General features: G+C 34.0%; 1 protein-coding gene across 2 annotated transcripts; it reads right to left on the bottom strand.

The window, feature by feature from the left end:
• Positions 1–1,517: 1,517 nt before the first annotated feature.
• Positions 1,518–10,300, bottom strand: LOC147386258 (arginyl-tRNA--protein transferase 2-like). Of its 2 annotated transcripts, none has more exons than XM_086422144.1 (6): positions 9,942–10,300; positions 9,139–9,177; positions 5,492–5,666; positions 3,958–5,076; positions 3,465–3,792; positions 1,518–1,916 (listed from the first exon to the last, which is right to left on the bottom strand). In XM_086422144.1, the coding sequence occupies exons 1-6, from the start codon at positions 10,078–10,080 to the stop codon at positions 1,800–1,802; spliced, it is 1,917 nt and encodes a 638-aa protein (XP_086278270.1). In that variant the 5' UTR covers positions 10,081–10,300; the 3' UTR covers positions 1,518–1,799. The 2 variants fall into 2 exon arrangements, with proteins under 2 accessions (XP_086278270.1, XP_086278271.1); XM_086422145.1 differs by having other exon boundaries at positions 5,492–5,642; positions 9,942–10,299.
• Between the last annotated feature and the right edge of the window lie 6,881 nt (positions 10,301–17,181).

The following is a 17,181-nucleotide window of genomic DNA, read 5'->3' as shown; positions in this document are numbered from 1 at the left end:
CGCGACGGCAAATATTAATTGCAATTTAATGAAAAATTCAAAAAGACATCAGTACTATTATGATACCCATATTAAACCCTTGACTATGGTCAATAACGATGATTATCATAAGTTGACGCAAATCTAAGGAAACTATTAAGAAAAATAATCAAATTTAATTCAAAAATGATTTGACGTGTTTGGAGATTTGAATACACGTGTCAATCATGATGTGATGTTTAGTGATTTAAAAACAGATAAATCCCCTCTGTACAAATGAATAACACGAGAAATGCAACTCTACGTCTCTTCACAAAATGTTTACACTACAGTATAAATGAAATAAATCTCTATAAAGAGGCATTTTTCTATTTTCAAAAAAATAATATTATATCTTCTTTTTTGTCTGAATTTCTTCTTCTTCTTTTTCATTTGAATTTACATATTCTCCGTTCTTGAATTTATGTCATCTTCTTCTTATGATCTCAGCTCAGAAATGTGTTCTTCATTTTTTTGGGTATGCAATCTACATAAAATGAGAAAAAAACAATGAGAATTTATTATTTATAATAATAATAATAATAGAAGTGCAGCAGATTTAGCATCAGAGTGGTTAAAGGGTAGTTTCAATATAGAATTTACTTTTTTGCTGATGTGACAATTTTGAAGGGTAAAACTGTCAATTCTAAAGAGATCGAGTTTGAACTCCCACAAGTTAAGTTAGGTGTCTGAATCACTAAAAACCCTGTAATCAGGCCGCATTCATGGGCCAACAATAATGGATAAGACCGTAGTAATAAGAGCATCAACAATTTCAAAGGGCTCTTGGAGCATTATATTATTAATTCAAAGTCGTCTAATTATTGTCAGTATTTCAATTACTTTCCTTTCTAAAGCTAAAATATTTTTTTTTAAACAAATTAATAATAACAGTTTTAAGAAATTAAATAATTTTTTTATTTAACTAAATCGTGCATTTGAAAAGAGAATGATATACTCATTGTTGTGAAGAATATCTCCAATGTTGCAAATTTATCAATCTCGCAATTCCCAACCAACTAGAGCCAAACATTTCTTGAACAATATCATTACTTGTTATAAATAAATATTTAATAACTAAAATTTTCTTCTACTTACAAAGAGTTTGGATGAAATTATATTTAGCCTTTTACAATCACAACATTTTCCCTCTAATTACAATGATCAATATTTTATTGCAATCACTATTTCTAAGCACATAAAATAAGAACACAAATTTTCTAACACTTGAGAGAGTTGTTTGGGGGAGGAATTTCTCCCAAGATATCAAAGCGAGAGATTATTGAGTAGGAATTTTCTCCCAAAAGTGATTATTTTTTATTTTATTTTTTTAATTAAGAAAATATTTTCCTTCTAATCAGGGCTCAAAGATAAATTTCAAAGGCTTTCAAAATTTCCAAAATGGTAGAAACAACTTTCTCTAAGGGCGACATTGTTTCTAAGGTTCCAAACATTCCCTTCCCCTCTCCAGTTGATTACATTATAAGCAAGTAGGAAAAGAAATTAAGAAACTGGATTTTCCAAATCAAAGACAGAAATACAGGAAACCAGAATGTGATTTCTGTACCTCATTTTTTGAATGTGCATCAAACAAACAGTCCCCAAGATAAGAAATAAATAACTTCTACAGCAGTTTCTCTTTTTCACCAATTTTCAAAAAAGAAGAAGAAAAGATGTGACAAGGGTTAGAGCTTTCGGCATTCGGTAACAAATCTTTGCTATGTGATGATGGCATGGGAAACCGAAGAATTCTATAATATAAAAAAATCAATGCCAAAAGCCTACCCAAGTGAATAAACCATCCTCTCGGAGAGTCCTGAGCCCACTGCCTTCATGTATCTATTCAATTGGGATTCCAAGTAATTATTTTCACTGGAACCAAATGCTTGTTGAAGGTCCTTCAAAATAAAAATAGAAATTAAATGTCAAATGGAGGCACAATGATACTGAGTTGAATCACCTGACTCATCTCATCTCTTCTTAGACGAGATGAATAGTTTAATTTGATCTAAAATTATTTATATCTATATGGGGGTGGTTCATGGGACACATGTCAAAACAATGGTTTTTCAAAATATGAGTTAGAAGTTTTGGATTGAGCTGATTTTTTGTGAGGCCGGATGGTCACCATGATGAGAAGATCATCCTCACAAAAAATCAGCTCAATCTGAAACTTCTAAATCCATCAAGAGTGATTTACAAATTATTGGCAAAAAATCGCGGTCCACATTCTAAATCACTTTTAATGGGGATAGAAGTTTCAGATTGGCCTGATTTTTTTTTTTTTCGGATGATCTTCCCATCATAGAGATCATCCTCACAAAAAATCAACTCAATCCGAAACTTCTAACCCTTATTTTGAAAATTTATTAATGTTACATTGTTTTTACATATGTCCCTTGATCCGTTCCCTATATATATATATATATATATATATATATATATATGGGTCGGGTTCCGTATACCCCTATTATGACTCACATTGCGACACACCGTTTTGTCTTATATGGGCAAAAATGTTTGGAATGGGCTGATTTTTTGTGAGGATGATCTCTATGGTGAGGAGATCATCCTTGCCAAAAATCAGCTCATTATGAAACTTCTAGCCCCATGTTTACAAGTTGAAAATTTTTAGACCGTCCAATTTTTGTAAATCAATTTTGATGGGGTTAGAAGTTTTGGAATGGGATGATTTTTTGTCAGGATGATCCCCTCATCACAGAGATCGTCCTCACAAAAAATCAGCCCATTCCAAACATTTTTGCCCATATAAGACAAACGGTGAGTCGCAATGTGAGTCGTAATAGGGGTCGTAATAACGCTATCATATATATATATATATAGGGTCAGGTTCAAACGACAACCATTTCAACACACATATAGACAACGTGTTTTGTCTTATATGGGCAAAAATGTTTGGAATGGGCTGATTTTTTGTGAGGATGATCTCTGTGGTGAGGAGATCATTCTTGCCAAAAATCAGCTCATTATGAAACTTCTAGACCGTCCAATTTTTGTTGAAAAATTATAGACCGTCCAATTTTTGTAAATCAATTTTGATGGGGTTACAAGTTTTGGAATGGGATGATTTTTTGCCAGGATGATCCCCTCATCACAGAGATCATCCTCACAAAAAATCAGCCCATTCCAAACATTTTTGCCCATATAAGACAAACACGTTGTCTATATGTGTGTCGCAATGTGTGTTGCAGGAACCCGACCCATATATATATATAAATTTCAAATCATTAAAAACTTATTACTTTTACAAATAAAAACCCAGTTGACTCGGCCGAGCTTTATTAACTCAGCAGATATTTTCAAAATATGGAACAAGTAATATCGGAAGAGGTCATTCACATTGAAAATCTCACTCGTATTGAGATGATATTTAAAATAATGCAAGGAAGAAAAGTTCAACAATGCAGTGTTAATGATACTCATACCTTGAATCTCATTCGATTGTTCTTCATCCCCATCAAGATATTACCAATATCGCCATCTTTTATTTCATCAACTGATGTCAAATCACTGGATTCTGGACCCGAGTCATCGTCAGAACCATCAAAATCAGGCTCCAACATTTCCTCATCTTCATCATTGAGATATTCAATCGAGTCATCTAGAAGACTAGGGTCATGATTTTGGGGTTCAAGGGGATTTTCCGGAACCTGGCATTGGGAGGACTCTCCATTTTGCAGGCCCACAAAATCTGATAAGACGACGTAAGGTTTTCTATCAAGTAGAGGCCTAGCAATATCAAATGAAACCCACCTGCAGAGAACATTTCACCATTTCTCAGGGAACGAACCACAAATGTAATGGAGTCCAAGACATGCTTCAATGAAGAAGAAAAACAAATAAAAAATTACTATGGTAATTAGAGGGCCATGAACACTGTCTCGGATAGTGTTCATTTGTGAAGAAATGAGAGCTTACTGGTACCGAAGAGGACAAAGAAGCTCAGATGGCCGGTAGGCTGCTTTGTATCTCATCTTGCTACAAGAGTGGATGTAATAACCAAGATAATAGTATTCAAGGCTAGGACAATGGACCTGATTCTCTTTCACCCAACCTATTTCTTGCAAGGCAGAGTACTTCCCCAGAGATAGAAAGGCAAGGTCCGGGTCCCAGAATAAATATTTGCTCGACAAACACCTTGGAAGGATATCCACCACACCAACCGCAACAAGTCGCCCATCAACCACATACTGCTGATGGAAAGAGCCAAACCCGCAAGGTGGGATCATACCATCACCAGATGGTGGAACAAACACGATGGGAGTGTCAACTAGAAATCTTCTGTATGAACTTTCCATGACTTGATCTGGTGTATCATTGTGCACTCTAATCTGGTACCTTCTATACAAAGCATATTCTTCCGGATCAAAACTTGACCTTTTCAAACGGATCTCAAGCTTACGTCTTTTTGGTTGAAGACATTCTTTGTTCTTTACCATGCAAGTGCGCTTACCTCCACCGCCTCTTGGAGTGCAACTAGAATCATTGATAACTCCAGTCCCTTCACTTGAAGAAACCGGCTTTGTAGCACAATAAAAATTCAGGTGCCCATTACAAGCTCTAATTAACAAACCAGAAAATTCTCCGAGCTGATTTAAAAGGCATGCAAGCTTTTCTGCAACAGCTTTTGGCAAAACCTGAGAAGATTGTTCATTTAGATCCGAACCATGTCCCGATACTCCTAATTCACTAATAACCTTCTCTGCTAATTTGGACCTCTTTAAGGCTGCTGATATCTGAAACGAAATGTTGCTGGAGTACAAGAGATCATCAGATCCTTCAATTAGCTTCTTTTTGACATGTGTGATCTTTTTGACAGAAGATTTTGGAAATTGAATATCGGAAGGAAATTCCCCACTTGCAGCCCATGAACAAACCGCATTGTCAATTTTGTGCGACAAAAATTGAAGATATTGTTCTTCCTTATTCTTCTGTTCGGAGAATCCAGTGAAGGATTCCTTTGCCGTTAAGTTAGAATGAGATCGCTCATCTGTCAACAGCTCTGACTTTTTCCCATCGAATGTGCCATCTAGAAACCTAGACATTAGTATAACACCAATATAAGTTTTTTTTTTAAATATAAATAATTGATGAAATGTATTCTACTGATAGACCTTGAGATAGATCTTCAAATGCCATGTTGGTCAATGTTGGATAAATGCAGGAGAGTGGAATCCATAATCCATGATTCCTAACCAAGAAATCTCTTTATGCACCCCAGCATATCTAGTCTATGCCCCAGATGGAAGGTTTAACCCTTGCATCATGGTAGACCATCCTTAGGGTCAGGTCAATCCAATAGGTAGCTCAGACTTCACAATTAAATGAACCTAAGATATAATTACAATACCTTAAATATAGACAGCTAGTATGAACATTCCTTTGATAATCAAAAACATACCGGTAATAAAAGAAACAAAGTTTATACACAAAGGAGACAAAATAAAGGTACCTTTGCATTCTTCTTGACACTCGAAGCTGCTCTTTGGAATACTTAAAGACACCTGCCTTTAGACGGATAGTATAGGAGGGGCAGCATGTCTTTTCCATCTCAGGTTTGTAAAGAAAAGAGCCAGATCTCCTCCAACCTCGGTCAAGAAGATCTGCCAAAAGGTGTACAAGCAGCACTAAAAAAATATGGGATATGGTTATGGAAGAAAATTACAGTCACAAAGACGATAAACAAATTACATAATAGTTGTCCTGTTATGATTAAACAGTTAAAGTTGGTCACACTCACACAAACTAATAGACCCACAAAGATAACATATAAGAACATCAGACTGCTTAGCAAACCTGATACCCGCGGTTGGTTTATTTTTTTTGAGTAAGCTGGACTTGAACAAACAACCTCAAAGTTGCATTGCAAAAGAATTGAGTTTTTTGTTGCTAACAAAGATCCCCATAACATTAAAATATATATATATATTAAAATTTTGAAGAGGAAGTCGATGTGACCAACCAATACAAACAGGTATCCAAAGGTTATATGGTCAATACAAATCCAAGAATGTATTACAAAACCCAATCCCATCTACCTATGAAATCTTTAAAGAAGGCCCCTAAAAAATTCCTCGACAATTTGACACCAATAGAACAAGAGACCCAAGATTAAGAAAATAACTTCCTGATAAGACTTTTCAATCCCATGGAAGACCCTCATAGTCCTCTTTTTCCATATTCCCCAAGAAATACTTGTTCACCTAGGTGAGAGATGCTACAATCCAGAAGAAAGAATAGTGATGCATGCCAACAGATGTTACAATGTCGTGCACTTCACAATAGACAATAGACAGGAAAGTCCTTGGTTAGTTCAATTTTTCCAGGTGGATCAGGTTTAAGCAAGTCTAAGAAGAGTAAAGGATGGAACTTTCCATCCTCAACCCATGAGTTTAAAATTACAAACCCCATAATACATAAATCATACATATTATTACACCAGAACATATTGCAATTTAACAAATAAGACAAAGCTATAATATATATATATATTATAGAGAAAGAGAGAGAGAGATCAGGTTATATGAACCGAAGGACCATCTGTCTCTATGGACCACATGTCAACATGACGCCCATATACACCATTAGGCGCCACATGTATGTAGAGCATAAAATTTTATGAACTCTCAAAAAACAGAATTGGAAAAAGAGATTTTTTCACAGTTGGATTTAAATTTTAAATTTAGGAGTTCAATGACTGTTCATTTTTAAACTCGGGATTTGACGCCAAAAAATGCATTTTTTAGGGGATTTTTTTTCAAGCCCAATCTAGACCACAAACAAGAGGCCAAGTTGTCATTTAGACCAACAGGGCAGTCCATGTGGCCCAAATGTGGATCTCAGTACATGCTCTACATGGTCCCTTGGTCCATGCAACATGTTCGCATATGTATAATGCAGCCAAATAAAGGCAGAAAGGAAATATTACATACCACAAATTGACAGTATTTGGTCTTCGACTCAATGTTTTTAGAGGTGTGTGAGGCTTATGCCTCGTGGCCCGTGTCAAGATGAGGCTCGTTAAAAATTCCCTAAGGCTTAAGGTTTAAAGATAAAAGCAGATAAGGCTTATGTTTCATACCAAGAAACCCGCAAAAGGCGTACGCACACGTTATTTGTTTTTATTTATAAATAAAAATAAAAATTCATCTCTTCTTCATTTTCTTTTCTTTCTTCTTCACTTCTTTGTTTTAATAACTAAGCATGATTTTATAAATTTCTTCTTTACTTCCAATTCGCAATATAATTGGAATATTTAGAATTAAATTCAAATACAAAATAGCTATAAATGCAAAGAAAATCACTAAGTTGATTTTACTTGTAAATATTTTTTGGTAGTATTTAGTATTATACAAAGGATGTTATTGAAAAAATAATATTTAATTATATTTTACAATCAACATGAAATAGTTATTTACTTCAGAAAATTTCAACTATTCAAATATGTAATCTTTTTTGTCAAATACAATTAATAATATTTTATATTATTATTATTTATTGCAATGGATTAGACCTTAGAATTCGATTATGTGGATTTGAAATGTTGGGAATCTGTGATGGCTATCCTAATTTTTCAATTGTTTAATATTTTTTGGAAGGTTAACTTTTCAATATTAGTTATTTTATATGTTATATTATTTTACTTAAAAATATCATGCATGTGAGGCTTACACTTTATTCCTCAAGGCGACCAACCAAGCACCTTGCCTCAACGTTTGAAAACATTACTTCGACTCGTTTGGTTACCTTACCCACATGTTTTAAATACTAAAATCCCATGAGTTTGTTTATACTGGATAATGGTTCCTAATAGGGAAATGGAAAACCATCCAACCAATAATAATCCAAGTACACAATTTTCCCTTTTTCAACAAGCTAAGAACTATGCCCATTGCCCAATGTAGAGGACTCGGGTGACTTTGTATAGTAGATCATTTACAATGTCTAAAAACAATTTAGGATTTCATGTTTTATATCTACAAAATTGTAGTTCCAACTTTTCTTTCTCTAAGAATGCCAGCTTTTGAAAGTTATAGATCCCATTACCAGTTTTTGCATTTGAAATAACCATAATACTAATGTTTTGGGAGGGGGACTTTGGAACACCTTGAATTAAGAAAAGATGTAAGCTACATTTAATGTTATCTGTCTAATAATAGCATATGCGGTTTCATATTAGAAAAGTCTTTAAAAAAAAATAGAAGAAAAAAATGAAGGAAAAAAACATATGTAATTGAATATGCCCACATGCAATCGCACAAAACTAGTATATGTGACCATATACTTTTATATACAATGACATAATGACCTAGCAGTCATAAGCCGCATACTTCATGATGGCATATACAATTTACTAACCAAAAATAACATATACAAACATAGTATATCCGATCACATATGAAAACTATGGTTATATGTCGGTGTGGCGGTTTCAGATGCATTGTAAATTTGTAATATTCTACATTGAATATCTATGATAATTGCTAATCCCTCCCCTCCCCTCCCACACAAACACGAACAACTATAAGCTAGAGAAAAAAAAAAAAAAAAACTTTAAGACTGGGATTGGATGTGTCTTGAGTCTGAGTATCCATACAGATGATGCCATCCCACAAGCACAATATCTAGATGTGTCTTCCATACAGAGAATGGACTCCATCCAGGAGAGATTCCCAAGAACAAAAATCAGTATAATCAGATCTTTTTTAACCATTTGAGAGTTCTCCTTTTCTAATTTTACCAGGTTTTCCACAATCTAAAGGAACATAGTGAAGATCATTCATACTGATTTTTTCAGCGTAAATCTCTTCGAAGGAGCTCATTAAATGATGGATCCTGATCCTCTTGAGTGCCAGCCACGTGTCCGTATATTGTGCTTAAGGACAATCATTGTACTCAGACTCTAGATTTCCCCTAGAATATATCCATTGTCAATTAAACTAACATAAAAAAAAGTAAGTACCATGAACCACTGGCATGAACTTGACAAAAAGGACATGTGATACTTTGCAATTAAATCCATACAATCGGTCATTTTATTGGTGTAAGATATGTTCATAAAAATTCTTCTCTATGGATTAAACAACCAAAATTACCGACCTTGGTAGTCATCAACTGTAACACTGCGTGCCCTTAAACCTACAAAAAAATCAGTGCAAAGAACTTCAGAAAAACCATTTGAAACCCGAAGGTGATAAAAGTGGATACTTAACTCCACATGACAGAATCAAGACATCCATAACTAGCTTAGATGCGAAACTTTCAACTTGATGTAGATTTAAATACTTTATTTACGTTCTTTTTGGCTAGGTTATGGTTTAACCATTACACATGCAATATGAAACTGTAATGAACCAGGAAAATTGGAAACATTTACACGTTAAAACCAGATGCTTGAATTATGATCAGAAATATTGTCTTGCGGTCACTGTACGTAGACCCAAATCAAACCAATTTCAGCCAAGTCAGAAATTGAAAAACCGACTTCCAAGTCAAACCCTAGCTCTTAAACATTAATTTAGTACAATTTAGCGTAATGTTAGGCTTCCTCCAAATCATAAAACCATAAGGAATTCACAAGAAGCTTATTCTACAAAATTAAATTAAATTTAAAAAAAAAATCTAGCAGAGATCAGGAAAAAAAATCTATGATTTCAAGTTTTCGACCTAATTATCTTTAAGAATCATTTATATTATAAATCAAACAATCAATCAAGCTCATACAAATCAAAATTATCAATCTACGTAAAAAAAAGACCCAAATTCACAACCGAAACGGCACCATTTCATCACAAAACATCAAAATTAAAGTCCAGTATATCCAGAACTAATTAAATTCCAACAAAAACAAAAACAAAATTATACAAAGGAAACAAAAATCAAATCGGATCAGAAACTCTAACCGTGAGCGACACTAGTACGTCCACCCGATCTGCAATAACCGCAAGTGCTTCGACACCTACCGACATCAACAACAACGCTTTCACCTATACTGTTGCTTCTTCTGCTACTGCTTGCCTCGTTTACCATCCTCCCCGACATTATCGATCGACCTTCATTCGAGTTCTCTTCAACCGCTCTTCAAATTTTTAGGGTTTTTGGAAAAGATACAACAAAGATCTGATCGATTTGAACTTCAATTAATCTAGAATTAGAAAGAAATCTCTCTCTCGCTTCGGGTTGTTTTGAAGATTTTAGAATAAAAGAGAAACAAGTAAACAAAAGTACCTGAAACTGAAATTGCAAGAAATTTTAATTGAGAAATGCACACCGAAGCAGATATACTTCGAATAATCCGAGTTTTTTTATTATTGAAAAGACGAATATGCCCTTTAGTTTGTGAGTACGACAAATATTGGGTTAGGGTGGTTTCGTCTTGAAAAGGATTACAGCTCATTTGGTGTGTTTACAGCCTAGGGGTGCAACTTGGTTCGGGTTGGTTTGGGTTAGAGCAAAATCAGAATCGAATGACTAAGGTCAGTTCTATTATATGGGAAGTAGAATTGAACCGAATTGATCTAGAACTGAACCAATCCAAATCGACCTTAATTCGGTTCAGTTCTGTGGGTTGTCAAAAAAACTCAAAATTTGACAATAGCAATTATCAAAAATTATACCAACATAATAATTAACTTTCTTTTAAAACCCTCAAAATGATTAAGAAAGAATTTCAAAATGCAAAATTATTCATAGAAATATATTAATCAAAATGCATTCTTCCCAACCCTAACCCATGTCGCATTAACATAAAAACCCATAATAAAAAATTATGACTCCCTAAATACATATCCTAGATTGCTAAAAAAATCAGTAAAAATTCCACAATTCTCCCAAATTCAAAATCCCATTTTCGCCAATCATCACTTTTTTCCACAAAAACCCACAAATAATCTTCAAAAATCTCTATAACTTGGATACCCATATCCTGGAAAACCATTCCAAAACTCAAAAGATTAGGAACCCAGTGCAGAAAACTAATAAAGTAAAATAAGTATTAAAATGAAAACTTGTTTATTCATCTCGGCCTTCCTTACCAACAAAACTGCAGAGAGAAGCCTTAGCAACCAATCGAATTTCGTTGCTTCGACATGTGGAGGCCAAACATGGGGGTTTTTGTAACAGAAGGAAGGAAAGATGACCTGGGCTACCAGAGTTGAGAGGCAAGTCGCAGCCCACAATCACACGCCTTGCAAATTGCAAGAGGAGTGAGAGAAAGAGAAATGAAACCCAGTCGCACTATCGCATACAATAGAGAGAGAGAGAGAGAGAGAGAGAGAGAGGATCGACGATCGTTGGAGTTGAGCTGGCAGCCGCACGTTCATTGCAAAAGACGAGACAAAGAAAATGGAGGGAAAGGAGCCAACATAACGAAAGTGGTTTAGGTTTAGTAAAAAGGAAAAAATCATATATAAAATTTAATAATTTATTTTAAATTTATATTGGTTCGATTTTTTATATTGCCTAAATCAAGAATCGAATCGAATTTATCGATTCTTCATTTTTTATACCCGAAACCGAACCATACTAATCTAAATCGAACCAAACCAATCCAAAATTCACGGTTTGGTTCGGTTCTCGATTTGAATCGAATTAAGTTGCACCCCTATTTAGAGGTTACTAATTATGCGATTTCTTTAAAAAATCGTGATTACTTCACTATTTGTGATTAAATCCTCATTTATTCACAGTGCCAATGCTAAACAAAAGGGTGGGGGTCTAAACACACCGAAATGGCTGATTGCATCTACTTAAGTGACTTTTGTATATAAAAAAATAAACATAATTATCATTTTACCATTGTATTTTTGCTAGTAATGTATACACCATCAACTTTCAAATAAAAAAATCAAAAACTTACTTTTTCTTCCTCCTTTTCTTCTTCTTATTCTTGACACGAAGAAAAGAAAATTACATCAAACATGAGTAGCAAACTGCATTCATTTTTTTGAGAAATTATTTTTTTGAATATTCATATTCCATTGAAAATGTTTTTTTTTTCCTTTTCTCCAATCAAACAACCTTTAAAATTTAATCGGACAAAAATTAATCAAATTTTGTAACATATTGGATCCTTAATTGGTTTAGGATATCCAAACCCTTCTTGGGATTGAGATAGGCATCCTATACTTACGTGAGAATCATGTTATGATGGGTCCCACACAAGTCAATAAACAAGAAAAAGAGTTAGGTTCGAAAGATAAGAGCATCTCCAATAGAGACATTAAAATTCACAAGTTAAAGTTGCCACGTAGGCACTTTTGTGAGATGTTAGCCCATTTTAAAAATGTGCATTTACTTCAAGACCTTCAACGTATGCACTAGTGCAAGCATGTTAAGCCTCCTTTGTTAAAACACCTTTTTGTACTTGTTGGATTTTTAAAAAAAATTTAAACTAATAAAATAGTCATTGTTGATTACTATTTTCAAAATCAATACATTAGCAAGTTGACATGCCTAGCCAAATCACTAGCCATAGTTAACAGACACATTAGCGTTTGACACCCTTAACAAGTCCACTAACTTGTCGTATGGAGCAATTTTGTTGGTTAAATTTTAGCTCCTGACGCTAACACGTCCACTAACTTGTCCATTACAAATGCTCTAAGACACTTTAACATTTATTGCACAAGTGTCCTTAGGGAGTTTATGCTAATTGGTTGTAGTGTTTTTTCTTGAATAATGATGAATGCACATGGTTTGGTAGGTGGTTAGGTATGTGGCCGATGTGGCACGGGCACAATAATGCACATCTTAGTCTTGTGTATCTGAATGAAAAGATCTATGACTTTGTACACTTTTGATGTCAGCCACGTGTCACAACCATGTGCATTCCTACTCCTACACGTACAACTCACATGTGTGTCTTCCATGGCTAAGAAGACATTTTTATTTTTTTTTGTCTTTCCCTACATTTCACCACAACCATCAGATGTGTAATCTGTAGTTTAGTTTGGTTCACAACTCTTGGATTTAATTTAATGGATAGATCTTTGCCTCTAAGACTTTCCTAAATCAATCTTTGCTTAGGGCTTTTATTGTTACACATTAATAGATCTATGTAGGATATTTTTTTAATTGAAAAATATATATTTTTAACATAAATTATGTTCAAGAGTACTTATCCTCTTCTCATTATGATATCAACTTGATTTTGGTCTATTCTATCAAGCTCAAATTTGATGACCTTTGAGATTACTTGAGGATCCAATATCTTTACTATTACAAAAAGAGAAGTGCAAGCAGGGGTGGATTTATAGCGGGGACACTTGCCCCCACAAGAATTTTCAATGTCTACGGATTAGAGCTATTGTGACAGATAAAAAAGTCTATCACTATTACCCCCCGCAAAAAAAATAAAAATCCACTCTTAGTTTCCCCCACGATTATATTTTTTTTCACTCTTAGTTGTCCCTACAAAAAAAATTCTACTCCTGATTGCCCCCACATGGGCAAAATCCTCTCTCCGCCCCTGAGTGCAGGTATTATTAATGCAAATTCACACTATTTAAAAAAAATTGATAAAACTATCTCCAAAATGTAAGTTAATGCATTCAAAACATAAAATATTCACAATAATATAAATGAAATAACGTTTTTATTTTTTAAAATACAATGTGTACCAGAAATAGGAGTATCAACGGGTTGATTCCTAAGTATTCAATTTTTTGGGTTGCCCTTATTAATATCAATTAACTTAAAAAAAAAAAAAAGGTAAGGAAAGTCTTATTAAAAAAATGATAAAATAAATGACTCTTGGCACCTGTCAAATAAAATGAGTTGGATTTTATTCTAGGGCTTAAAATGAGATGAATTTTATCCAAAATTTAAATGCACCGAATCCGAATTTAACGGGTTTAGTCCCGTCAAGTATATCCGAATTAAAAATATATTCGGATATGGGTTGATGTCCCTTGTACGAAATCCGATTTGGGTCGGATACGGTTTCATCCTTATATCTGTCATGATCCGAATAATATATTATTTTGCAAATTGTATTTTTATATTTTTCAAATTATCTTCCATCAAGTAACAATAGTTGGGTATAGTGGTCAAGACCTCTTTTTAAAATAACTTTGAATGGTTTAATATTATCTGACCCAACCCAAATCAATTAATTCGATCGGATCCGAATATGGATTTGATGAAAGTAAATGGTTTGAATATAATTTTAACTATTAGCATCTGAGTCGAATCTGGATCTGGATATGAATCCGAATAAAAAAATCGAATATGGATATAGAAATACTCATATCTAACCCGTTTATGTCCCATTTTACTCCTATTAGTTCAATTCCTTTTGAACCTAATTGGAATTGGGTATAGATAGATGGGATGTGGAGTTGGGATTTTTTATTTTGATACCCATTGACACCTGAAAGTTGAGTTTTAATGAATCTTTATCATATCATCACGCCCACAACACGTGCCATATCTCAAAAAAGGATTCTATTGCTATAAGTTAAAAATGAGGGCATTTCATCAATTTTTTGGAAGATCCTTAAAAAAATAAATATTATCTCAAATAAGGATTTTGTTAACGTGTGCTTTTAGGGCAGACATTAAAGTGCATTAAACTCATCTTGGGATCTGATTTTTGTACCCAAATTGCTCTCAAAATTTTGTTTTTACCAAAAATATCGACATGCGCTTGTTCCCAAGGTGTATTTAATGCATTTGACTGTACGCGTACGCACGCAAGAGGACCCCTCAAATAATCATGAAAATATGGTGAGGTATGTCCAAAGAGAGTTACTATTGCCACACAAACTTTTACTAACGCCAAACCAACTGTGTGCAATTCTTTGATGTCTAAATCATCAACTTTAATAAGATCTTGTTAATGTGTCCTAAGGGCACACATTAATATGCATTAAATACACCTTGAAAATAAGTATTTGAGAGATATTTTGAGCAGCAAAAAAATTTGAGGATAGGTAGGAAAATAAATTCTAAAGGTGCATTTAATGCATCAAACGTGTGGCCTTGATCCACATGTTAACAAAACTCATTTTAATAGGGACCAGATCCTCAATATCTTCCATTTACTCATCTTAAATGTTTGACCCATCATTTAATGGATCGGTGGCCAAAAAGCAAATTGATTGGTGATTTGTTTTGCCCGCTGCATTCAATATTCTTTTTAAGGCTTGTTTGGACTTTTATGGGGAAATAACTTTGAAGTGGGCACCATTGTATAAGGACAAGTGGAAGACAACATGTAATCCCAACTAGCCCAAACTGGCTATCACGACAACTTCGTTCATCTCTGTTTGATTTAATTAAATAAAACTGTTTTGCTAGGTTTCTTACTCAGCCCAGACTTGCTATTTTGGGTCCTACTTGGTTCACCAATTCACGAAAATTTGTAAAGTTGTACAATGAACTTTGTCTGGCAAAATTTGACAAATCATACGCGGTCTGCTCTGTACACAGCTGGCGTGGCAAGACACATAATCATACATCTTTTTCTTTGGGATACATAAGGAAAAAAGACATGTGGTTATGTGCCCTTGTCACATCTGCCTTGTATGATTTATTGTGTCATTACTCTTCTTAATTTTAAGTATCAAATATGAAAATGAAAAATTAAATTAAAAAAAAAAAAAAAAAGAATATGAGAGATTGATTTGATTTGAAAAATATCCATCCTTTTATGCTTCCCAATTGAAGTGGGAGCAAGCTTTTGTGTCGGTGGTTGATAGATTAACATTGTTCCATAAGAATGGTTTGCTAAGATAGTAAGCCATTGTGTACCAATATAATATCAGAATCAGAGTATATTTTGAATTTTTGTAATTTTAGCTCAAATCGAGTAAGAACATCTCCAACAGACTCTTTAAAGTTTGCTGGCTTTACTTTAAATAGTGAAATTTGAAAAATTCATCTCCAAACGACTCTTTAAAAGTAAATGTTAAGAGTGAAGAGGGGGCTTCCACTCTACGTGTAGATAGCCTCCAATATTAATTATTTTAATGTTAAAAAAAAAATTGAAAAACACTTTCCTTATTAAGGGTCATTGGGCCCACGTGAATTACCACATTTGCAATCCAACGCAACATCCTTTAAGATTTCATAAAAAAATTTATATAAAAAAATAAAACACAACACACACAAATACATACATACATACATATATATATATATACAAAGTTCAACCGCCAACGTTTGGGAGCCAATACATGTGTTTTTTTTTTTTTGATAACCGGGTATCCTTGTAGATAGCAGACCGAGTCCGTATATGGGCTTTGCCCAATTAATAGACCATGGTCTTGTCCAAGGACTATTTCCGGGGCACGTGAAATGCCGCACATCACACTCACCAAATAAGTGAGGGTGCGCCCTAGCGAATGGCCCCTGAAGGATTAATGCTCATATTAGGTATTAAACTCATGACCGACGAACATGTATGTCCTATGCGGCTAAAAAATTTTAGATTGGGCTGATTTTTGTGAGGATGATCTCTATGGTGAGAAGATAATCCTCACAAACAATCAGCTCAATCTGAAACTTGTTACCCCATCAAAAATGGTTGAGAATTTGTGGACCGTCATTATTATTATTTTTTGTTATCGAAAATCACTTTTGATAGACTTAGAAGTTTTAGATTTGGCTGAGTTTTTGTGAGGATGATATTGTCAGCATAGAGATCATCCTCGCAAAAAATCAGTTCAATCCAAAACTTTTAAGTTTTTTTCTCAAAATTCTTAGAAAATACTTATTTGTAAGGTAAAATAATATTAAATATTAAATATTAAAATAGAAAAATAATTGTTAAGTCTATTAGAGTTGAAATGAAAATTTACACTAGATACACAGTAACTTTTTGTTATTCTTTAGAGAAGATGAACCATACTTTTTTTTTCTTCTCTGTTGCAAAAGTTGACGGTACAAAACTCAGACTAAACTCAAGCTCACCATCTTCTTTAACAATAAAAAGAGATCAGCCGTATCTTTATTGATTATAAAAACAAGCTCTCTAGAGGTCATACTAAACTAGGGCTGCAACATGGGTTGCGTGAACTCAATCCGATAGATGAGTGGAATCTAGGTCTGAGTTATGTAGAACATGAGTTGAGTTTGAGTAGAATATCTCAACCCAATTTCAATTCGGGTTGAGGTATGAGCAGCCCAACTCAATCCAAA

Source organism: Akebia trifoliata, chromosome 14 (assembly GCF_017979445.1).
Source record: "Akebia trifoliata isolate Shusen 1 chromosome 14, ASM1797944v1, whole genome shotgun sequence".
Classification (NCBI taxonomy): Eukaryota; Viridiplantae; Streptophyta; class Magnoliopsida; order Ranunculales; family Lardizabalaceae; genus Akebia; species Akebia trifoliata.
This window is presented reverse-complemented; position numbering and strand designations above follow the sequence as displayed.